The sequence below is a fragment of the Ammodytes marinus genome (assembly GCF_949987685.1).
Source record: "Ammodytes marinus genome assembly, chromosome: 13".
Lineage (NCBI taxonomy): Eukaryota > Metazoa > Chordata > Actinopteri > Uranoscopiformes > Ammodytidae > Ammodytes > Ammodytes marinus.
In genome coordinates, this window is record NC_137217.1 from 9,382,609 (window position 1) to 9,408,119 (window position 25,511).

Consider the following 25,511-nt stretch of genomic DNA (forward strand, 5'->3'; position numbering starts at 1 on the left):
GTGGAAAGCTTAAGCGTATCACCCAACTGTGCAGTCCCCCTCAGCTTTGGGGGCAGGCCGCTGTTTTCTAGCTAAAAAGCTCCGATACACCCACTGCTCGATACCTGCAGCACTGATAGACAGAAGGCAGTTAGCAGCCAGCTGTGCAGCTTTCAGCAGCTAAGGATGCAGATAAATCATTTCCAACTCCCTTGGCAGTTGTAAGAGACCAACAGAGCTATAGGGAGAATGGATATTGGACTTCCCTTAATTAACAAGGTACACAGCAAATACTCCAAATGAATTCTAATGTTGGGTTACATAAGGTGACGATAGGGTCAATGTGTTGACAGCTTGTCTGATGGAGGCCACAAAATCAATGAATGCAGGTCAAAGCATCTGCGGTTGCTAAGGCTGCTTCCGACAGTGACTTTCTACTGACACAAAAAGGTTATAACATGTGTTTACCGACAGAATAGCTCATGGTTGTCCATGTATATTTATGGTTTACCTTCTGACTTAAATTCACTCCAAGGTCTTCTCTGCAAAGAACTCTTTACATTTTTGCGTTTGCCCCCATAGTTGTAAATGTTGGCCTCAGCAGGCATCATCACGGTATTTGCAAAGGGATTGGCCTTCTGGCCTGGTCCTGACCCCGTGATGACCCCATTTTATTTCCTGACAGCTGTAAAAAGGCCATAGCTCTGAATGGGCAGCTAGGGATAAATCAGAGAGATAAAAATGTTGCTGATCTTTAGAGCCCGTCATCAAAGTGCCTGACGTGACATACTGAATTTCACATGACACAAAGGAGAGAGGGCGGAAAGGGTACATTGCGTTGCCATGGGGCCACAATGGGATGGTATGGCCCTTCACACATGCACACAAACACACTCTTCACAAATCTTTCCCCGTGTTTGCGGTATTATCTGTGTGATGTGGACACAGTGTGTGTGTGTGTGTGTGTGTGTGTGTGTGTGTGTGTGTGTGTGTGTGTGTGTGTGCGTGCGCGCGTGTGTGCATGTGTGTGTGTGTGTAGGACATATTTATATCCATTACTGTGCTTGTTCTTGCAGGGCTGCAGATGTAGAGCCTGTTTGTCTTTCCTATTCCCATTGTAAATGTCCTGATCCTCTTCATGTGTCTAATTGATATTCACACCTTCCCACTCACCAAGGCTGCAGCAGCACTGTTCCTTTAATGCTGGATTGCTCTCGAATCACTGAAGAAAAAGACAAGCATAGAATCACACCTCTTATATTAATTCCAATTTTCCGCCTCAGGTTCACAGGTTTGGGGTAGAGAGCCCCCTCGATATAGCAGTGAATATCAAACAGACCTCCATTATGTATATTTCAGCTATCTGTTTGAAAATGAACATAGAAATATAATAAACCATGACTGCAGGGAATCATATACTGCATGTGTTTTTCATAACTGGGATGTGTAATGTGTGGATATATAATATGGATGCAAATACTTTTCATTTTGTATCGTTTTGTCGATGCTATTCATTGGATTTAAGGACCCTGAAGATGTTTCACAGTTCTATAGTTATTCCCCACGATGATGCCTCCTATCTGTTTCTTTACTGCACTGTGCTTTCATTTACCACCACCAAAATCACATGTTTTCATCAATAACGTTATGTAAATTAGGCTATTCTTACCATAGCCAAAACCTGAGGCATTTTTTCCCCCATATGTATCATGGCGTGCCTGGCAGACCACTAACCCCAGTGTATGTGTCCTCTCCTGCAGAGATTCCTGCAGTTCCTGGCGTCCAGAAACACCTTGTTCAACCTCGCCAACTTCCTGGACAAAACTGGCTCCCACGGTGGGTGCTGTTTACTTCCTTCCTTTCTCTCTTTAGCCTAAACATGATTACAACCCATTTGTTTTTTGTCTTCCACTCTCCCCCTCTCTAATAACAGAAGTATATGTTCCAATGTTACAACCGACCTGACCATTCCCTCGCCTTCCACCCCTACAGCTATGATAATCACTGCTCCCTTCAATTAAACCCATCTCCATGGAAATGCATGCATTCTCCCATGTTGTTAAAACACTGGGTTCACAGTCTGTTGTTGAGGACATACGTATTGTAGGCTATGGTGACTGGAAGATCTGCAGACTTTAGAAAGCCAATCTTTAAAATTTGAAGACATAATTGTTGGACAGCAACGTATCCTCTTCTCTCTATACACACTTACTGTCTGCCTAATAATGGAAGCAGCGGGAAACAGCTTGCCTTGCTTTGTGTGGCTCAAATAAATGATATGACTAGCTAGTTGGTTCTAAAGAAAACTGTAGATGCAAGAACAGAGTGTATTTCTTCAAAAAATTTAACTCTACTTTTAAAGACTTGAGATTAATCAACTGATGACCTTTTAGCACCCACGCTTTTCACAGGTAGCAGTTGCAAAGCCTGGTTTCAATAGAGTTGAAGACATTTTGAAATGTTGTCATATCTTACCTTTGCATTGTTATTTTTGTAAGCCATTGAAGAGCCTATTATTAAACTTATACCATGAGTTGACGTTGGACACTGTTCATGTGCGTGTTTATGTTTCCCTCAGGATATGACATGTCCACGTTCATCCGGCGCTACAGCCGCTACCTGAACGAGAAGGCCTTCGCCTACAGACAGATGTCTTTCGACTTTGGCCGAGTCAAGAAGGGGTACGGTTTCTCACATCTAACGACACCGCCTTGCTGCGTGACTGTTTCAGCTTTCTTATTGATGTTGAGTCTGTTCAGGGTATTTTAGTTCCTTTATCCATGACCACATCATTATCCCTTCTTATTTGCCCTCCATATGCACATAACACACATCCCACACGGGGTCACTCTGGTGTTTGTGTGTGGGATGGACACAGCTAATTACAGCCCGGCACCGGGCCAAGTCAAAGATTTAAGATTTAAGATTGTTTATTTGTCATATGCACAACCATTACAGCAGCATTTGTTGGCTCCCTTCAACAATGCAAAATAAAAAAATAATATGTACAAGAGGAACACACAAGTGAAGAGAGAAACCTGGGACCTAAATAAACACAAGAGCAGTGCGAAGACACTGAGCGTATAAAAATTTAAGCACAGATTTGACGTACACCAAATAAATATAAAATAAAATGCTAAATTAGATACATGTAAACCAAACAGAATACTGGACACGGAAAGAAAAAGAAAATACCAGTAACTGTAATGGAATTAAATACTGTAAATGGAATAGAATGATGTGAAATAAAACAATATGTATAGCAGAGATGTACAGATGTATATTATGAGTATTATGAATGACTGGTCAGCCACTCCATGGCTTGAGTGCTTGTTCTGTAGTTTGGAGATGAATACAGAGTGGGTTATAACTCATGCTTACAGAGATGACAGCCCATGCTCAGCTTGCAGACACAAGGTCCCTCTGGCTATCTAAGCTGGCACTGAAAAACAAAGAGATCAAACACGTTGGCGGATGCTAAATGTGCGACAGATACAGACAGGTATTCTCTGTTTTGACAGTGCGTGGGTTTGCACTCTGTCTCTCACACCTTCTATTTCATCCCCTGCTTCTCCCAGAGCTGACGGAGCGATGAGGACCATGTCAGTGGAGAAGCTGTTGAAGGGAATGGCCACCCTACAGAGCCTGATCGACGCACTGCTGGATTTTGAAGTGAGTGACACGCAAATGATTAGGGTACAAAAAGTCTCTTAACAAGGTCGCTGGATTGACTTGTTACCGAACACGCTTGAGGAAAAAAACAACTGCTGCCAACTGGGTTTTTATAAAGCTCTAGCAGCAAGACATGTCAGCTATTCATTGATGTCTTTATAACTGAAACGGAAGAAAATCAGTGGTGAAGATTTCAACCGTATTATTCCTCTGTGTCTAAACTGAAATTCTGTTAAGCAGGGTTAGAATAATGTACCACGGGATTAATAAGGATTAACCTGTTACATTATCTGACTTTCGTGTTCCTTTCTTTTTCATTTAATACTGCCTGTAAGTTTTCCATTTAAAAAAAAAATCTTAAAAATCCTATCCATGCTGTGCCACTTGGCTTTCTCTCCCACCCATAGGTGCATCCACCAGATCTGAACAATGGAGTGATAAACGCCGGCTTTCTGCTACTCTTCAAAGATCTGATTAAGTTGTACGCATGCTACAATGACGGCATCATTAACCTGCTAGGTAAAGAGTCGGCTCATTGCAGTTCAATCACTCATTTAGGCCTATTAGTCAATATACGAAAGTTAAAAACCCCTTAAAGGATAAGGCTGAGGTTATTACATACAGTACATACATTTTTCAACATGTTTGTGTTTTAATAAATTCCAACTTTCCAACACGGCTTGTTGCCCCGAGCCATTTGTTACCACAGCACTTATTAAAGGGCCCCTTAAAAATGGATCACCAATACATTGTTCTATTTAAAGAAATAGGGTTAAATTATTCTCTAAAACAGCCTAGGTCTGTGCTGTTTAGCTATGTTGGTGAAGTTACTAACAGGAGTAATTGACACATTTGCTTCAATGGGTATACAGCAACACAACAGTGTGTCACCAGACTTATTATTTACCTGTGCGAGGATAAAGATTCACGTTTTTCTTCACGACCTCTGCCCTCCAGAAAAGTTTTTCCAGATGAAGAGAAGCCAGTGTAAAGACGGACTGGAGATCTACAAGAGATTCCTCACACGAATGACTCGGGTCTCCGAATTCTTCAAAATTGCTGAGGTATTGCTGTGTGGAGCACATTCCATCCCTGATAGCAGCATAACATCACTGATAGCTTGGTAACTGTCCATGTCTCATTTTACAGCAAGTGGGAATAGACAAGAATGACATCCCTGAACTCACTCAGGTAAGACTGACCAAGGCTTTGAATCACCTAGATTCACTTGCAATACATTGTTATTATCTGATCTATTTACTGATAGAGGATGTCAGTATTGTGATTTGCCTGCAAGTCGTGTGACTGTCCAACGCACCTGTTCTTTTATCTTACTGTTTTCACTGAAATTGCTCTTCTACCATTATAACCAGACATTCACAGACAGCCACAGCATCTTGTAAAAAGGAGGCATATCCCACTGTACCCCATGTGCACAGCTATTTTCCATGCAACTTACAAGCAGTGGCTCTTCAGTGATCGACAACCCCCGTGGCCCCCTTCTTTTTTCACTTCCAGAGATGCAGATTGATCATTCAGGTTTAGAGTGTTAGTAGTGAGTAGTGCACACACAGAGCTAGCTATGGGGGAGCGTACACCTTAATGTAGGTTGACGTCTGAACCCTCCCTGAGTGCACTGTGTAGGAGCACACTCAGCAGACAGACATCAGGGGCTGTGATGTAGAGGGATGATGTGACTGGAAGAGAGATGATTGGATAAACTGTGATAATGCTGAGCAATGATGCTGACCGGGCGGCTGTTTTCTGCTGCTATAACTCTGAGCTAAAAATAGTTTTCAAGCTTGTAAGCTCTGTTTTGTTGTGGACCTTAACAGTTAAGGTTATTATTTTATACATGGCAATATGATTTGCTTGAAAAGCATGCTATAAAGCTTTCCCATTAAGCTCAGGCTTGATAGGCTGTGGAGTGCCAGAGGTATAAAACAGAGGCTACACATTCTAGTGTTGTTTGACTGGCTATGGAGCGTTAGATCTCCAGAACCAGCCAATTTTATTTATTCATGTCAAGGGATTTTATCTTATCTATTTAGGAGAGAGTTGCATGATTAGCTTGACTCAGAGCCAACCACCTGTAAGTAGACTTGAGGAGTAGGATTTGAGGCCAGAATATACAGTAGGTGAGTTTTTGGTGTGGTGTGTGGTATATGCTTACTTGACTTCATTGGATAAAGGTAATTGAAAAAATTGATACCACTCACGTCTGTACGCTTAAGATGAAGCTAGAGCCAGCAGACGGTTATCTTAGCTTAGCAGAAATTGGCAACGGGGAAAACATAATACTTTTTTTTTAAACGTCTCAAGCTCAGTTAATTATATGTTATATCTCCTTTGTTTAAACTGTACAAAAACTTAAAACAACTATTTTGCAAGCATGTGTTTTTCTAATCAGTCCATTCTTCAATCGGTGTTCCACAGATGGAATATCAATGTGTTGCACTCTGATGTGGGTTTTGCATGTAGTGAAAAATAATTGCTAAAGAGATTTTATCCCGGAAAAAGCTTCTCAAATGATAATATTTCTTGCAGTGATGTAACATTCTGATGTGCAAAACTTTAGGCTTGCCTTAACCTCACAATATAAATGATTTAGCTTTAGCTGTTTTTGAGGAATACTTGCACAAACTTATAATTACTATGTCAGTAACTCTTTGAAAAATTCCCAAATGTTTCTCACTGGGCAACCGTGTTTTAAGTATTTATGACAAGATATACTGCAATAAATAAGGAGGATAACATCATTAATCTTCACCACCCAACCTGCATATCTGAGAAGCCCCTGGCCTGTTTAAATAAATGAGATACTGAATGGCTGATAAAACTGGATTTATGTGTCCGGGAGAGCAAAACATATAAATCTCCCAGAACACTCAAAATGAAGTGGATTAATCTCTTAGTCTTAGCCACTACTTTCCACACTTAAACTTTCTAGCACAAATTGCGTCAGCACCAACAACACAGAATAATACCACCAACTGACTGTCTTCACGTGCTGTTATGACATAACACTTGAAGCCTACACTTGCATGCTATTTTCTTACAGCAGTGAGTATGGATGTAGGAAATGCTGTGCAAATGATGGCACTGTCATATCGCATCATATTCTAAACATATGCCCGGAGGCATGTTGCTGTCACAAGCACAAGGAGATGGTTCAGCAGCCTTTATATCAGCCTCCTCTAAAGAGAACTGCTACTGTATGTGTCGAGGCAGTTCGGTGATGAAGCTGTTGTATCTGTCCTTTGCCTGCAGAACAGCCATCTTTGTTTTTGGTGCCGAGGACAGACACTTCATATATTCCCTTAGATGATAAATGGTCTGCCCGTCAGTGCCAACTGCCATGGCAGAGCATGATCAGCCTCTCTCTCTCTGCTCTGTTGTTCTCTAAGCGATAATAGGTTGGACAGTTTTGAAAGGCTAGATTCAGGAAATGGAGCAGGTATAATTCAGGAACGTTGATTTAGCTTTGACCTTTTTTAATAGGCTTACTCGATAGCATCCTTTTTGTTCTGATTAATGACCCGTTTACTCTGGTTAAGCATGCAGCATTGCATCGTGGCTGGCAATTAAATTGTTCTCTCCCTCAGCGTTGACTCTACCTTTAAGGCCTTAATCAAACAGGCATTACAGAAAAGATAGAAAGATGGGTACCTTACTGAAGAAAATCATATTTTTTTAGAATTTGCATGCAAATTGCTTTCTGAACCCTGAACCCAGTTGGGAGAATAGAGTAAAGCGTTCCAAGTGTCAGTGCTGTCTGGTCGATGCTGACACGGTTAAATAGCACATGTCATGCTACCTAACACTGTAAAGCCTGCAGGCAAAATAAAGACACCTGTCTCAGTTGTGGGGCAAACATTTTTCTATAACATGCAAGGGTAGTTATTTTAATAATTATTTTAAGCAGATGAACCATTGTGACATTGAACTGTGCAGACGATCACATGAGATATCCACTCAGATAGAATTTGTTTCACAAACTCTTAGAAAAATCTATTCTGGGAGGCATAGCGCAAAGAGTAGCCACTCGACTTAAATGTGATTGACAGACAACACCCAGTAATTCAGTGTTTCTATTGGTCTGTGAGCTTCACTTTGTTCTGTTGTGGAGCACAATCAGTATTGTCAGCCTCCCTGACCATACCCAACCTTTACAATGTCTTTGTCCCTGTTTTACAACCCTCTCTTTGTTATTCTGCAGGCCCCACAAAGCCTCCTGGAATCCCTGGAGACCCACCTTAACACACTGGAGGGCAAGAAGCCGTAAGTTCAACACATCTGCAACTTGTGGTGTATTTTGAACTGTTCAACAGCAGTAACACAGAGCTGAATCCTCAAAATGCAATAGTTCAAACCCTGCTAAATCTAAAGTGATGCAGGCTTAGGATAGCTAGGCAGTCTAATATGCAACTGTATTCTTGCCATTATTCTCTGTTACCTCTAACATGTCATTTCCTCTGTCTTTACTCGACTCAGGGAAGAGAAGTAAGTATTGTCTTTCAATGAGAATATTATTATTCTACCATTATTTGTGTTGAAATAGAAACTTTTTTTGTTCTGTAAAAAGTTTCAGTTATTCTATAGAAATGGCATCTGAAAATGATCAGAATCGCACTTCTATAGAAAAAAACAACCTGTTATTTATTGTTTGCATTTGTGACCTAACATACTGTATGTATTGAGCACCATTGGTATCACTGACAGACAATGACAGGTGCTGTCTTTTAGCATCATTACTAACAAAGTCATAATTGCATTCAGCCCCATGATTGGACAAAACTTCCGACGCATGCCATTCAGAATCCTTCAGCTGAAGAGTAGCTGGGGCCAAGATGCCTTCACTTAGCTTTGCACAGTGAATCTAATTGTAGATGTTTGCTAAATGCTGTGAAATGCAGCCTGCATGAGAACAGCAAAGTGATACTTTAGCTGCCACTTTGCCCCCATCCCACTAACAGACATTATATTTCACCGTGCACATCATTACCTCTTTAACCTCCTGCTATCATTATTTCTTGCAGGTCACCCTCTAAGGTAAGCTCTGCTTTATGATTATCCTTCCAAATAATGTAGTGATAATACTGATAATATTTATGATAGCTAGCTTCATTTGACTTTTAACTTCACCCTTGACTGTTCCTTCTACAGACAGGCTGTGATTTATTGTGTATCCATGTGTAAAAAAGTTGTTGGTTCACATGAGCTTACATAACCGACCGGGGTGGTGGTCACCAAGTTAAATAACGGGGGTCTCTCTCTGCTGCAGGATGCACCAGCCAATAACAGCTCCCCTGCTCCTGCTGCCCCTGCTGCTGCTGCTGCTGCTGTGGCACCAGCCAGGCCCGCGCACAGGGCTGCCCCCAGTGGGCCCCGACCTGCCCCCGGTGGGCCCCCTGCTCGCCCTGGGCCCCCTGCTCGCCCCGGGCCGCCCTCCGTCACCCCCACTACACCGGCCCCCACCGCCACCATTGCCGCCGCCAGCAAGTAAGAGTCCATTAAGAGTCAATGTCCCAGCATCACTACTTGCATAAGAAACAGGCTTATTTGTATAAAACACGCCCTCTTGCTTATCTGTCTTTGTGCCCAGTGCTCTCAATGACAGCTTCCTGTTGGATCTAGACCCCATGTCCTCCTCGTCAGCAGGGGGCGCTTCAGCCATTTCCTCCATGACTGGATGGGGAGGTGAGAACGATTAGTTACTTTTGCTTTACCTGTCATTTTTGACAGCTTTATGCTGTGAAGGCTACACATTGAATAGTAGTTAAACTTCACGGTACAAGCTAACGTAGCTTAGTTCTGCCTTGCTTCAGAAGTAACAATTGGTCACTACTATAGACAGTAGGCCTAAGCCTAGCCAGACATGATAACAATCACAGCCTTTGTAAGAGCATTTGAACACTGCGAAAAAAAATAAAAGGACACCAATTAAATGTTGAGTATCTCTCTATCTACAGTCTTACGCACACTGCCTCAACATGTGCCAAAATCAAGACATTTGACAGTCCAGCGATGATGTCCAGTTTCTACGATATGAAAGAACAATCGCTTTACGACTTCACTCAATCCAATAGATAGACATTATCAATGATTGTACTAAACTTGAATCTACTCATAGAAAGAAATATCAGTACAAGACAGAGCATAGGTCTTTTTCTTTAGACTTAAATTCCATTCATTTAAAATGGACTGTGCTGATAGTATACATGTTTCGTCCCATTAACTACAAACCCATTCACTTTTGAGGAGGAAGGAAATGGTTGGCAGTAATATCAAGTATAGGCCTATACAATGTTTGTGTAAATGCACTTAAACAAACAAATTGTGATCTTTTTTGGAATGACTCCCTGTAGCAGGATAACAGAGTGGTACCCTTTGTGATGTTTCATATTTGATAACCTAGTTTAAATGACATAAGGTTTTCATTAAAAGTCTGCTGTTGCTCTCAGAGACATGCCCCCTGTTTATCCCCACATCTTGACTGATACCAGAAGATGGCCTGAGTCCAACTGAAGCCTTTTAAGCCTAAATTAGATTATGGAGCTTTTAGTTGGATTGGCCTATGTCCGTTTTCTTTTGTTGTTCTTCATAATGTTGGCAGCTTGCAAATGAAATACTTCTACATTTCATCAGACCAGCTCAATGCTTCATTCTCTCCCACCTGTCTCTCTCTCTCTCTCTCTCTGTTTGTGTGTAGATCTCTTGGCTGAGGGTGAGTACTGCTTCAGACTGAAAAAGAAAATGCCTTTAGGCATTCAAATTGGCTTTCTCTCTGAATTTTTTCACACTACTGTCTTCCTCCTATTCCTCATTTTCTTCTCTCTTCTGGGGGTTGTGACTGGGTCTTGGCGATTGGATTGTGGGCTTTCTCCGTATAGCAACTCCGGTTGCCACTGAAGAAGCCTCTGAAGCTCTCTTATCGGAGGATGAATCTGCTGGTGATAATGCTGCAGCTGCTGCTGCCCCTGCAGTGTCCATACCCACACCCGTCGCTGTTAAAGCTACAGCTGTGGCTGCTCCGGTGCCCACCTCACTGCCTGTCTCAGCTCCTGCCCCCTCCTCAGCCCCAGACCTGGACCTGTTCGGAGGTCAGTCAGGTTCAAGAATAGGATGCAGACCAGGCTACACAGCATGGCTTCATGCCTGTTTGTGAGCAACAAGCCCCTTAGTCATTGTTGATATGTGTCCTTTGGTACACAATTGGTATATTGAGATTTAGATCAGTGTTATCACTTTCTAAATTAAATTGTTCCATCACATTACTGTTACTGATGACTGAAACCTGTAGAACCCGCTTGAAAAAGTATTTAAATGTACATTGTGACATTCTAGTAAGCAGATGGCACCATAGCCCCAGTTTGTACCTCTAATGTAATGTCATTACATTCCAGTCACATAGCTACACATTTGAACAACTCAGAAGGCTGTTTAACAACGCCTGCTACAGTTCTATCTCCAGAAATGAAAGACTAGTTTTACCATTTGGATGCTGCTGCTGCATGATGAAAAAGATGTATAACCCTATGCATAACAAATGATGTATTACTTTAATATTTTGGCTAATGTCACAACAAATTTAAGTGAGAAATGCAATTTCTGCATACCGTTTTTACTTTAGTCAGGCAGCATACATTTACATCAACACGGTTAGAAAACAGTTGGCAAATGAGTTCTGTCAATGATGTGATGATTTCCATGTGTTTACGCCCTGCTTTGTTACAAACATGCACACAGCTTTCACACTGGGTTTTGCATTGAGCACAGAGCAAAACATTTATCATTTGTTGCTCATCCAAAAAATATGAGCCAGTATAGTGGATTACTGGCTTTTCTCATGGTTTATTCCAAGATGCACAATTGCAAAAAAAACGACTAATGAGTTTTGAGTCAATTGTCTTATCAATTATGTCAAACACAGTGTTTTGTCATAATTGTATGCCTCAATAAACCCACTGCGATGTGATGAATCTGCTATTAGGACAGCCATTTTGGGGATTCGGCAGTTTTTGCTTTCTTTGTTTATAGCTTTCAATGAGTTTCTACCTGATTGGTTAATGAAAGTTTCATAAACATGTCATGTGGATGGGTAGCTGGATCGTATATGATGACATTTTGTCTTTTTCATATTAACTTCGACACTAACATTGAAGACGGGTTAAGCATCTTCTGAAAAGAAGCCAATTGAGTTTCTTTGTCAAACAGAAACTGCACCTCGTCAAACCCTCCCTGAATTTGATATTTTCCCTCTTGTCACAGAGTACAAGTAACTTGTGACAACGTTCCTCATTTCACAAACCTGCACAGTTGGTGCACTCACTGAATGCAGCATTATGCAGCCCTAACAAAACTAATCACATGGCTAATGGTACAATCGGATCATTCACTGCGGTGACTGGGCTGCATATTTCTTGTATTCTATGCTTTTTCCTGATGCTGACCTCTCAATTTTTGTTTCCTGTCCATTCCATCTGTTAACTCATCCTTTGTTCTTAACATCCATCTGTCTGTCGGTGTCTTTGTCTGGGTGTTATGTCTTTGCGTTTGCGTTCCGGCTGTTTTGGTGTGCAATACCCTAGATGCCTTTGCACCTTCCCCAGGAGACGGTCCTGCCGCCGTGGCCGCGGGCCCAGCTTCTGATGCTTTCGGTGGATCTGGTGGGTGACAGTACAGCTTCTTTGTACAATTGGTTGTGTGAGTGTACAGAGGTGTGAATGTGATATTAAAGCTGCTTCTGCTTCTATTGGAGACAGTAGAACAAACATATGACCTCATGGCCTACTGTTTCACCCCGAATCCTGCTCTAATGCCCCAGTCATGGACCCTCTCCTCCCTCACCTCAACTACTCTCCTCCTTCTAAAATTCACCCAGTGATTACTACTGTAAAAAGCACAGTACAGCCATTAACTATACTGTAGTCCAAGAAAGAGTGAATATGATTTGTTTTTAATACCCTTACCCTATTAAAACATGGCGATGAGGATGATAATAGGGTACTAATCATTGTCAAGCCTTTTCTAGTCCATCTCTTTGGCTTATTACATATACTAGGACTTTTAATTTTTTAATGAATTAGAAATGCTCCTTTACAGTCCATTGTGTTTGTGCATAGCCTACTAACCCCAGCAATCCACAAATTGTTTGATTTTATTTAACATGCTTTGCCCTTTACTTTGGAGCTCCGCTTTTACAGTGTTAAAACGCAAGTGGACTGTATCTCTGGCGCACATTTATACAGCCCATAGATTGATCAAATAGCTGAATATCTAACAATGTCCCGTCAGTGGTATGCTACTCTGTAGTTTGTGATAATTAGCCAATGTTGGCATGCTATTATGCTAAACTAATATGGTGAACGTAACATACCAACATGTTATCATAGTAATTTTGTAATCATGTACAGTATGTTAGTATGCTGACTTTTGCATGTTGCTCAGTCCTGTTTTCTATGATTAACCTCAAAAGAAACCACACTCTACCAACAATAGTAGTTATTGGTTACAGACGGATACAGTAGTGCCCCACTGTCTGTTGTAGCTTGTGGATGCAGTTCTGAAGTTAATGAGTGGCCGTGTGCTAGGCTAACTTTATGTGTACCTATAACCCTGAATTGGAGCTTCAAAGCTGTTTGCCTCTTAAAGCTATAGTACGTACATTTTTCATATCAATGAATGTTGGTTACATTCAAGCCATAGCCAAAATCAGCTCCACAAAACTCTCTCTGTATTTCTCAGTATGGCAGAGTTTAAAAGCTGGTGTCGCCTCCATCACTGGCACAGGAGCTCAGCAAAAACCCAAGTATCCCCCAAGAAATATTCCAATTGTTGATTCTACTGTTACGAAAAAAACCTGAACTTACAACACAGAAAACGTTTACCTCTGGTAGATGTGGCCACAGTGTTGTTGTAATTCCGTCAGAATTCCTCATGGGGGCAGCAGACGTTACGCACTATAGCTTTAACTGTACGTGTCCCTAACCCTGATTTGGAGCTTCAAAAGTCTCTTGCCTCTTTAAAATGCTTTTTACAGTGTTTGTTGCTTTAACAAACCCTCAATCCCCCCCACCCCTTCCCATCTTCTCTAATCATAACCCCGAACCCCTTCAACACCACCCATGCTGCTCTCTCTCTGAAGACCCCTTCGCTACGACGGAGGGCAGTGCGGACATTGCTCCTGAGCTGGACCTATTCGCTATGAAGCCCACCGACACGGGGGCCACCACCATCGCCATCACCCCTCCCGCCTCTAGTGACGTGCCGACTATCATCGTCCCCACCGCCGCCCCCGCTGACCCCACCCCTTCTTCCACCACCACAGAGTCTGCAGCCGCCCCGACTCTAGATATCTTTGGTGGTAAAGTCCTATCGCTCTCATTATGCCTCTCAATGCATTGCCCTGCATTATGATGATGGTGATATATGCTGATGACTGTGTTGCTTCTGCTAGTGAGGATGATGTCAATGGTTGGTGACAATGATGATAATCTGCCCAGTCCCTATACATTTCAGATTTGTTTGTTTTTTTCTATTTTCCATGATGCCCTCAGATAGGCCTACACATCTTGTAGTGAAGATAATCAAGCATCTTGACCGGCTCTACAGAATTAACATATTTTTAAGAATCCACAATGAAGCCAATGCTGTATACTATTTCCAAAGTGAATCTGTTGATTCTTTTTTGTTTGGGGACCAAAATCTCAGGGTAAATTTGACATTGAGTGACATCAATGATCATTGATGTATTTTATTGACAGAGGTGGCTCAACTTGGTATGATTATTAACCTAACACTAACAGACAAGAAAACTGTCTTCTTCCTCTGCTTGTGACCAATATTTAGCTAGTGACAGCTGAGAATGCTTTACTCTAGATTAGTTAGAAGGGAATATTGCTAAATGTCAGACTTTTGTATACTTTCCTTCCAGTCTTCTGGTTTGCTCCCAAAGTCCAGATGACATGCAGGTTGGGTTAATTGGTGACTCCAAATTCATAGAAAGACACCACCCCGTGAACCTGCACAGAATAAGTATGGATAGATTGACCTGGTATTTTTCTTGATCTGGAAAAGAAAAACTTAAAATTGTTTGGCACATCTTGTAGCAGTGGCAATCAGTCTACCAATTGGATCAAACATGAAATATATCAACAATTATATCATGGAGCTCCAAGAATTCGTATAGACGTTCCTGGTCCCAGATAATACATCCTAGATGGACTGACTCTTCCTCGCGTGCCAACAGTAGGACAAAGTGTCTGCTTATTCAGTTAAATTGCTTTAGCTTCTACAATACTAGATTTTCCTCTAGCGCCACCATGTGGTCATGCGATCAAAATATATCTAATGCAAATAAGGTGGTCATGCTGAGAATTGGCAGTATTCCCTTTTAACTTTTGCACTGTTCCCTTCTGCATTGCACTGACCAAAGACACGGCAGACCATTCATTTAATAACCAAACTATCTGCTCTCTCTCTCTCTGCTTCCCCCTCATCTATCTTCTTAACTCATCATTCTGTATGCACTGGACTTGCAATCTGAATGTACATTTGATTGTGTGTCCTTGTTCTTAGATATGCTTGAATCTATGCCTGAGCAAAGCCCTACCACAGAATCCAAAGCTGCTACCACTCCTAGCGTAGACCTATTTGGTTCAGGTACAGGAGTTGATATCCATATATCTGTGTGTGTGTGTGTGTGTGTGTGTGTGTGTGTGTGTCGGGGGGGGGCTCTACTCTTCTGGTGTGAATACCCGTCACTCCTCTGTCCACTGTTTTTTTTTTTCTTTCTACCACACGTGTTGGTTTGTCCCCCATAGTGGTATGAGAACCGTGCATGTGAACCACTCGTCAGGTCCTTGTTGGCTGCTTTTTCTATCTACGCTGTGTCTTACTACCTGCCACGCTAATGCTTTTTCTTTGCTCTCCGACCTCCACGGGCTTCTTCTTCTTCTGTCTCGTGTTCTGCCTCTCGCTTGCATTGGTAAATTAGACCTTCCTGCTGTGTCACGCGGGCCTTCTCCTTTGCCCGAGCCAGCTCTGGTTGGGGACATCGTGACCGGTGAGTTGAGCTGCTTTATCTATCACAGTGGTGGACAGTAATTAAGTCAATTTACTTAAGTACCGAACCTAAGTTAACTACATTTGTTGAGTATTTTTACTATATTGGATTATCTACTTTTATGGAAATGTATGGCTTTCACTCCACTACATATCATACAGGTACATATATAAAGACAACACTAATGATAGTATAGCTTTGGAGTCAGCTGTTAATTTTTTTTTTTCTAAAATGCAATTGGCCACACGCTATGTTACTCACATGAGGAAACCAATCACAGCTTGTTTTCAAAAAATACATGTCACCCAGGCCAGCTATTTCAAATATGCGTCACTTCACTTCTCAATTTGATCCCCTTGTTTTATTGGAAACCGAGTCCTGTGTTAATAGTATTTTTTATTTTTTTAACTTTAGTAAATTAACTTGAGTGCAGGTTTGACTGGGCAACTTTCACTTGTAGTCGAGTAATATTTGACCAGGAGTTTATATTGAGTTAAGTACTGGGGTTGAATACTTTGTCCACCACTGATCTTTTACTGCATCCCTGTTTTCCCTTCCTTATTTCGTGAAGAGTGCAGCCAGCCTCAACTTCTTAGAATGAGTTTCTGTATGGTGTTGGTGTCTGTATACACATGCACACCAGTCCTGTACCTTTCAAATGGAGCAATCTTCAAGGATGTGGATACACAATAAAGATGCGGGGATGCCTGCTTGCTTGCTTGCTTTGCATTTCTACTAGTCTTTTAGAACAAGACTAATGACTGTGGTCGACCAGAACGTTCTCCCCTTGCAAAATAAAGCTGTCACCGATAACTGTTGTCATTCATATTTGAGAATAATGATATCCTTTCCTGCTTCTGTCTCCCTGTTCAGATTCCTTTGAGTCTCCAGGTCCTGCTGAGACTACTCCTGTCTCTACACCTGTTGAAGCTCCCGTCCCAGAAGCCTCCTCTCCGCCCAAAGCAGAGCCGGAACCTGTCATTGACTTGCTGGGTACTGTACCTCCGCAGACGCATACACCTCTCCTCACAACAATATACCTGTTCATCATTACATCCTGCTTCTTATAATTGTACTTTTCTCTTCTGGGTATTTTTTTCCTTATCCTCAGTTGTTGCAGTAAGTTTTTCAGTAAATGTTTGTGCCAAATAAGCCGATATTGTCTAGATGTGGTGACAGACTGCAGATGTTAGTGCAAAACTAATTTCAGCGGCAGCTGGATTAGTATGGATTGTAGATAGATCATAGATATAGATCAGACAGCAGTTGGCGGTAACCACTAGTTATATTTCTAAAATATGTATTTCACTGTGTGTGCTTGTCTCTGTCTATGTGATTTACTAGTAGCCTACAAAATTGTTGTTTTACTTCCCAAGTCAACGTTATGAAGTGCTGAGAGTTTAGCCTGTTAAAAACATGAGAATTCAACCTTCACCTGAGGAATTTAGGTATACTTTTTACGGGGTCATATGTTCCCACAGCCCGATGGTCCGACAGCTCTATGTTCCTGAAATTGGCAATCACAGCTAGGTAGTGAGGTTAAGGGGACAGGGAGAGGTTAGAATAGTGTCACACACAGACATATACGCTCTACCAACTGCGCCACGAGTGCCCCCTCCATTTCACATTTTGACTTAGTCTTAGTTTGCTTTATGGAGACAGTCTTGTCTCCTATCCTCCACTGTGTCCAGTGTGTGGTCCAGGCCTAACCTCTCACCCTTTCTGCCCTGCATGCTGCGTTGTGGATAACATTCTGCAGACTCCTTCGGCGGCCCTGTGGAGGAGACACAGATCTCTGCTCCTGGAGGGCCCGCAGACGACCTGCTGGGAGGTGAGTCTCTTTCGATGCTTCCACTTACATTATTAAATGGACAATAAGGTTAGATTAGAAAGGCTGAATGCACCAGCAACTTTTCATACGATGACTACAAAAAGTTTTCTATGCTGGCAAAGTAAGGAAATGTTTTAAGGTGATTAGGAAATTATGCAGTAAGTTATGATGGAGATGCGTAATGACACAGACTTGGCAGGACAGCTCAAATTTTATCGCACAGCAATTTCCAAGTGGCTTTGGAATCATTTGGAAATGTCTGTAATATTCCAGTCCACCACAACCTCCCGTTGATGTCATAGCCATTTATCTTTCATTTCTGTCACTGTTGTGTGGCCAAAAGTTCATGAGTATATAATAGAAGTGTCCTACCTTTTTGCTTCCATTTTTACACATTAGATAAAAGGCCATTCTTCTTGCACCATAGCATTTGGGAATATGTTTCAGTTGTTGATTCTACTACTAAGAAAACACCTGGACATACAGCAGAATGAATTAAATCCTTGCACGATCCCCGAAGGCTCATGTAGAGTTGCCAACAGTATGGTTGTAATTACTCAGAATTCCTCAAGGGGGCAACAGGAGTTATGCACTATGGCTTTAAGTTGCACACGATCAAAATACAAAACGGAATTGCAAGTCCATCAAATCTACTTGAGTGCACTATATTCATACAATTTTTAATAATATCTAGTAACAGTGAGCAATGTGCTGTTTTGTATTTTATTTATCGGTTATGTACACTGCTACTTTTTGCTGCTGCGGTGATCAACTTTCCCCACAAAGATATAACCAAAATGTAATCTCACTGTCAAGATGTTTCATGTGCCATCTGTTGTGTCAGTTATCATGTTCAATGCTTTCCTTCAAATGGAATTAGGGTGAGTCTGAAAAACAGTGCTACAAATGATGATGTCACATTAACAGTCCTGTGTGTGTGTGTGTGTGTGTGTGTGTGTGTGTGTGTGTGTGTGTGTGTGTGTGTGTGTGTGTGTGTGTGTGTGTGTGTGTTATCCCCCATCAGGCCTGATGTCCCCCACCCTGGCTCCCACCGCTGCCGCAGCTCTGGCCCCAGCTCTGGCCCCAGCTCTGGCTCCGGTCTTGGCTCCAGTGCAGAACGATCTCCTGGAGACGGGCTTTGATGACCTGAGCTCCCTGTCCTCTACTACACCAGCTGTACCTGTACCTGCAACCACCACGACACAGCCCTCCGGTGGCTTTGACGCTTCAAGTAAGTGGATCATAAAATATTACCTTTTAAAGGGTGGAGTCAGCAAGTCTGTACAACGATTGTTGTCAAACATCTTTTTTTTTGTGAAGATCAGTGAATATCTCCTCATGTTCCTCAATAAATCCAGTTATAATACACAGCCTAGGCTCTGTAAACGGGCATGATGCTAGGTAAGTAGTGCCACCTTTGTTTACATACCCTTTGATTACATGCCAGTTTACAGAGCCTAGGCTGTGTCTTAACAGCCGATTTTCTACAATTGACAGGTAGCGGATCTTTGACAACAATTGTTATCCAGAATCACTGATTCCACCTCTAACGTTTTGTTTTATTGCAGGAGTCTGACTCATTTTCATGCCTTGTGAATTGTGAAATATTAGAGAATAATAATAAAAAAAATCAGTTCATACTTTGCACTGCTTTATGCACATTAATCTGCTCCGGCTTAATTAAAAACTGAGCTACATGTACCTTGACCGTGTCCTGGTTATCTCTTCCTGCTGAGAGCTGAACTACCGGCATGGATGATACACTGACGTGGGCTGCTGCTGTCACTGTCCTCCTTGTTTCTGCTGACTGCACTGTCGCCTCTCTCGCAATGATTGATCTTCCTTTTTCTCAATCTCTTCTATTGTAACTTCTGACACTTTCACAAATGCTGTGCTTTCTCCACCTCCTGCTCACCCCACCCCTCTCTGCAATCTTTATATTTTGTCTATCTTATTCATTTCTTCTTTCTGCCACACCCTCTTTCTCTTCTGCTCCCTCTCTATTTCCCTCTTCACCCCTTTCCCCCCCACTCCATCCACTCTGCGGGGTCATTGCTTGCTTCTTCTAATCTGTAATTGGTGAGTTGGACCTCACAGTGCATTGCAGCATGCGCGGTTTGGACCAGTCTCCCCTTCTTCTGCCTCTGTGCATGTTGCAATAGGACCCCTGATTGACTCCTGCATGAGACAGAACTTAATGTGTTGTTGTTAATGTTTGTACAATGTATTCACCCCCAGTCCTTTAGAGCAGTGGCTCTCATAGTAACCACATGCCATCAACGCCTGGGTCTGCAGGAGAGTATTCTGATTTTCATTCCGATCCCGGAGTGCTACAGCAACACGGTTCAGTAATATATTTGACCAAGTGTCCCATTACGTAAACAGCAGTGGTTTCGGTGGGGAAGCTTGTTATTTGGCCCTGTGAGGCCTCTAACAGATTGAAAATTATAATTTATATATTTTCCCCTTGTGCACTGATTCTTAACCAGGGCTATTCGCTGTTGCCAGACCATAGAGAGACGCAACTACTTTAAGAAAAAAACTACGTGTTGTAAATGCAAGTGCATGAAGACTAGTTAGCGCATGACCAGAGAGGTCTAAGCAGTGAACAGGTTGAACAAATGGATAAATGTTTAAATTAGTTTCTTTAAAGTAATGGATAAATTATTTAAATGTCCATATTTTGCCAATCCCTTTGGTAGTATTAATAGTGTTGAATAATATGCAGTTTCAAATCCATTCAAACGTTTGGAACAGGTAGTGTTAGTAAAGGGGGTACTTCAGTTTCTCTAACAGAGCTGCAGAAGTTTGTCAGATTCAAAAGGTTGAAGGACTAATGCTTCAAAGGATGCACTCTCAACAACCCAATGCTTATGTAGTGGTTAGTTGGAATGAAAACCTGTAAACTCCTTGGCCTTGATGACACCTGGTTCAAATGCCAGTGCTTTATTCCAAAAATCAGCCAGTGTTAAACTCCTGAGATGTGACTATGTACTGGACTGGCTGATCAACTGGCCAAGTCTATTTACCTCCCTTTGAATGCTCAGAAGCTATGTTCACAGTGAAGTCCTACATTGCGCATGCCACGCACAGCTTACTACGTAATGATGCTGTCAAAGCCCCGTCTGGTCTCACATCTTCCCCCCTGCTCGTGTTGTAGCTGGATTGGGGATTTGCAGTTTTGTAATCTGTGTTGTTTTTCTCTGATGTCCCATTGCCACCCTCTACCATAGTGTTTGGTGGATTAGGCGACTTGCTGATGCCCGCCATAACGCCCCAGAGCACTGGGGGCAGCACCACTGGCAGCACAGCGGGAAGCATGGGAACTCCCGTCAGCATGGCAGCCGCTCCGCCCCCCACCCCACCTCCTACCAAAACCATCGGAGGAGACCTGGACTCATCACTGGCCAACCTGATTGGAGGTAGAATGCAGCTTTTTTTATTTTGTTGACTGGAGCTCAGTACATTTTTGTTCATAAGAAATTGTTTATTAAATTGAATCTGTTCTTCTTTCTTTCCATCTTGTCTTCAGACCTTGGAGTAAAGAAAAAGTAAGTTTGTTTGAAGATATATCTTCTAGGGAAACATGTGTGTCTGACCCATCTGCAAATTCTGTAACAAATTTAACAAAGGACGGAAAAGGACAAGCTTTTACCACATCTCCAGTAAACACATGTGCTCCTGTTTTTGAAATACATGCAGCATCACAGGGGGATGTTGATAGGATCATTTGTAGACTGAAAAACTCTAGAGCCAAAGATGCATTTGGTATGGATACGGTCTTTTACAAGGAACATAAACAGTCACTCATTGAACCAATCACCAACATTATAAATCAATCCATAACAGAAGGTGTCTTTCCAAACTCTTGGAAATGCTCTGTAATCACACCGATCTATAAAACTGGGGAACCCACAGAAACAAGTAACTATAGGCCAATTAGTATTCTTCCAGTTGTCTCCAAAATAATAGAAAAACATATAATAGAGCAACTTGTGGCACATCTTGACAATAGCCCATTTTATCTCCACCCAATGCAGTTTGGCTTTAGAAAACACCACTCAACTGAAACCGCCATTTGTTATTTTGTGGAGAACATAAAATTGAGCATAGATAAAGGGGGGGTCATTGGAGCAGTGTTTCTTGACTTGAGAAAAGTGTTTGACACTGTCAACCATGAGATACTAATGGCAAAATTGTCTGCTTTTAATATTTCTTCACGTACTGCACAATGGATGAGATCATATCTTGAGGAGCGAAAGCAGTGTGTCAGATTGCAAAATACAATATCTGATACCTGTGAGAACAACTTAGGTGTGCCTCAAGGGTCAATATTAGGGCCACTGTTATTTAGTATTTATATAAATGATATGCCAAACATCTGTCCATCTAATGTGCAATGCCAACTGTATGCTGATGACGCAGTTATCTATGTTCATGCAAAAAATACAGAGCAAGCCGCTCACAAACTGACAGCTGCAATGGACAGTGTTTCAGAATATCTAGAGCGCTCCCAACTGGTTCTTAACCTAACTAAAACAGTCTGCATGTTTTTCTCAAAGAAGGCCTGTGACAAAAATATAGATTCCATGGTATCAATACAGGGCCAAAAACTTACAGTGGTCCAGGAATTCAAGTATTTAGGTGTTGTTATCGATTCACAATTAAATTTTAAGCAACAAGTAAAAAAAACAGTAAACAGAATGAAATTTAATTTATCCAACTTCAGATACATTAGAGAAAATATGCCATTTGATTCAGCAAAACTATATTTTAATTCAATGATTATACCTCATATGACATACTGCATGACAAGCTGGGCATTGGCATGCAAGACCACGTTAACATCTGTGGAAACAGTATACAAACAAGCCATTAAGATTTTAGATAAAAAACCGAAAACCTATCACCACTGCATTATCTTAAAGAAGCACGATTTACTGAGTTGGCAAAACATGATCAAGTATGCAGACTGCACCCTGGTTTTTAAAATTCTCAACAGACTCGCCCCAGCACCATTGCAAATCAAATGTTTATACAAAAAAATGAAAGTAGATCCACCAGGGCAACTTCTCGAGGTGACTGTATTGTTCCTTTTAGAAAAAGTGCCTATGGACAGGCTGTATTTTCATACCGTGCAACTCATACCTGGAACACACTACCCGCTGCTCTACGTGAGCTTCCCACTCTTGGCTCTTTTAAAAAATGTCTTAAAGTATGGCTGCTGGAATCTCAAAACTGTTCACACAATCTATCATAGATTTTAATTTAATTTAATTTTAATTTTATTTTTTAACATTATTTGAATAATTGTTTTTACTCACTTGTTCTGTCGGTTGCATTTTTTATTTTATTTTTTCTGTTGTCTGATTGTCTGTTTTTATTTATGAGTACACGCATATGTTTGTTTCATGTGATTGGTGTCGACCAATCAAGGGACAAAGGATGCAAATTAGCACTTGCTACAATCCTGTATATTTACATGTAAATGTCTATTAATATGCAATGTCCCTTTAAATAAACTTAAACTTAAACTTAAACTTAAACTTAAACTTAAATAATGGGACAAATACAACAGTAGAGCCTGAGGTGTACCCTGCGTTTGATCTCCTTTAGGGACCCGATGGGTGAGAAGAAGCTGACAGGAGGCGCCAACTGGACTCCAACAGTAGCTCCTTCAATCTGGGGAACGCAAGGAGCCCCCATGGTAAGAACAACATGGACACCACCATTCCCACTATGACATCACACTTTAGAACAGTGTAGTTATAAACTAAGGGCTGTGCCTACTGCCGAACATGCATAAGATGTAGCTATCAACATTTAAACATTCCAATTTCAGAAATCCTCACAAACATTAGTTTTGTGGCAAAGGATTTAAGGCTTTGCTGATGATGTAGTCTTTTCTTTCTATGTCTGTAGGGCGGTGGTGCCCCCGGAGCTCCTGGGGCACCAGGTACAGCCCAACCTGTTGCAGCCATGATGCAGCCAATGAGTGCACAGCCTGGCTTTGGCATGGTGGGTTTCATTTAATTCATCATGTATTTATTCATTTTGTATACATGCATCTGCTTTGAATCTGAGAATCGAAACTGCATCTATATTATGTATATTACAAGCATATTGTACTGTTAGAAATCCTAATGTGCCATGTTGCTGTGTGATCAGGGCGCTCCCATGATGCAGCCCATGATGGGGCAGCCTATGATGGGACAGCCAATGATGAGACCTTCTTTCACTGGGTTGGCTGGAGCTGCACCAGGAGCACCGGTAACCACTAACTAAAGCTTTTAGTTACCTGCAAGGCTTTTATGCATGCACACAGTGAACACATTGATATGTACCTCACATGGAAAAGATTCACCTCAGCCTAAAAAGATGTTGTAAAATGTATGTATAGATAATGTTTACCAACCACTGCATTTTTGCTTAACATATAATGTCTTCCTTTTCTTATTATTTCAGATCTCTGCAGGACCTGCAAGCCAGAGTCCCAAGAAGCCCAAGGACCCCTTGGCAGAACTCGATCTCAAGGACTTCTTATAACGCCCCAGGTGGGAGCTCCAGTTAATCAAGCTTTCCACAATCTTGACATTTAATCTTCACCAGACATTTATCAGATTACAGGGACAGAGACAGTAGACTGAGGTTAATAAGATTTGTTAATAACTGTCGCTCCATTATGCCCACTCTGCTACCTGCAGTTGGAGCTGCTGCCCCGGTAGTCGAAAAATAACCATGCATTCTTTTACTGATTGTGCATTTAAAAAAATTAAATCTCAGTTTGAGTTGTTCCAACTGGCTTCCTTTTCATGTAAAAAAAAATATGTTTTTTTATAAAGCATACCTCTCAGCATTTGGATGTGATGTGAAAATGATAAGTCTCAGATGTATTGATACTTTGGTGGATCATTAGCTACTCAGGGGTGCTGTGTCAGGGACCATTTAGAGTTGAAGTTGAACCTGGTTGGAGCTGTCATTCTGTAGTGCAAACAAAGCGTCAGTTTTCCTGGTTACAAGGCAAAACAGAAATAATTGTCCGTCAGCTTTTAGAGAAAAGGCCTTGCACTTTATTTGAAACAAGAACGACATGACTCGTAGGTTGAAAATGTCCTCCATATTCCTGTCTTCCAGATGTTAACCTCGGCTGGATCAGGCAGGGCTCTCTCACCTTTTACCTGGTGTCTGTCAACATCTCAGGATGCCAGCGCTGTTCAGCTACTCAACCTTATAAGAGCGTCTTTTCTCCACCCCGCCCTATCAACACCCTACCCCCTCTCTCTTGTGTGATGTCGTAGCACAAACTGTGAAAGTGAACCATAGCGGTTATAAGAAGAAGAAGAAAAAAAAATTGTGTGTGCGTATGTAGATGTACTTATCTTTTGTCTAAGCAAAATCACTCAAAACCCTGACAAAAAAAAAGTCCACTGTGAGAGAAAGTGAAGGCGTATGTGTTTAGATTTCTTTCTAGTGTTACGTTGAACGATGGATGTGCGTTGGTGTCCTAAGCTCCACCCATATGTGTCCCCGCCTACTTATGAAGGGGGAGGAGCTCTTCTTTGTCCCTCTCTGATTGGTTGGAAGAGGTAAACCTAAGCGCCAGTAGGTTTTCTGAGAAACATGTTGTGTGTGTTTACAGAAAGGTCCTCTTTGATGTACATAGATTTCTCTGGCGAGGATAACGTCTCTATTCTGTATGTCTGTTGAAGAGAAATATAAATGTGAATCAGACATGAAATTGTAAGAAGTTGTGTGAGTATCCTTGTATTCCCTTCTACCCCATCATATTTTGGAAGTATTTGGAAACAAATATGAATACCACTATATGATTAATAAACTGTATAATAAGAAGCAACTCCTACGGGCTTTTGAATTGTACTGGACCAGGAAGTGATTATTTAGGTTTATTTTTATTTTTTAACATGTGGCTAATTTTTATTTTTATTTTTATTTTTGTCCAAT

General features: G+C 41.6%; 2 protein-coding genes across 2 annotated transcripts in view; both read left to right on the top strand.

Annotated features, from left to right (window-relative positions):
- snap91a (synaptosome associated protein 91a) overlaps positions 1-7,936 on the top strand; it is a gene marked incomplete at both ends in the record, with an annotated part of 28,303 nt that extends 20,367 nt beyond the window's left edge. Inside the window, 7 exons of the mRNA XM_080039239.1 lie at positions 1,740-1,815; positions 2,558-2,660; positions 3,558-3,651; positions 4,059-4,170; positions 4,609-4,715; positions 4,801-4,842; positions 7,871-7,936. Coding sequence (XP_079895365.1) covers positions 1,740-1,815; positions 2,558-2,660; positions 3,558-3,651; positions 4,059-4,170; positions 4,609-4,715; positions 4,801-4,842; positions 7,871-7,936 — 600 coding nt within the window. The remainder of the gene's footprint in view (positions 1-1,739; positions 1,816-2,557; positions 2,661-3,557; positions 3,652-4,058; positions 4,171-4,608; positions 4,716-4,800; positions 4,843-7,870) is intronic.
- A 565-nt stretch (positions 7,937-8,501) lies between these two features.
- Positions 8,502-24,095, top strand: LOC307259115 (clathrin coat assembly protein AP180-like; the record flags this gene model as incomplete). Its single annotated transcript, XM_080038849.1, has 18 exons — positions 8,502-8,524; positions 8,691-8,703; positions 8,936-9,153; positions 9,257-9,351; positions 10,545-10,754; positions 12,243-12,320; positions 13,799-14,017; positions 15,232-15,315; positions 15,650-15,718; positions 16,592-16,711; positions 17,478-17,549; positions 18,574-18,780; positions 20,783-20,971; positions 21,082-21,100; positions 23,166-23,256; positions 23,472-23,567; positions 23,718-23,819; positions 24,015-24,095. The coding sequence occupies 18 exons, from the start codon at positions 8,502-8,504 to the stop codon at positions 24,093-24,095; spliced, it is 1,986 nt and encodes a 661-aa protein (XP_079894975.1).
- Between the last annotated feature and the right edge of the window lie 1,416 nt (positions 24,096-25,511).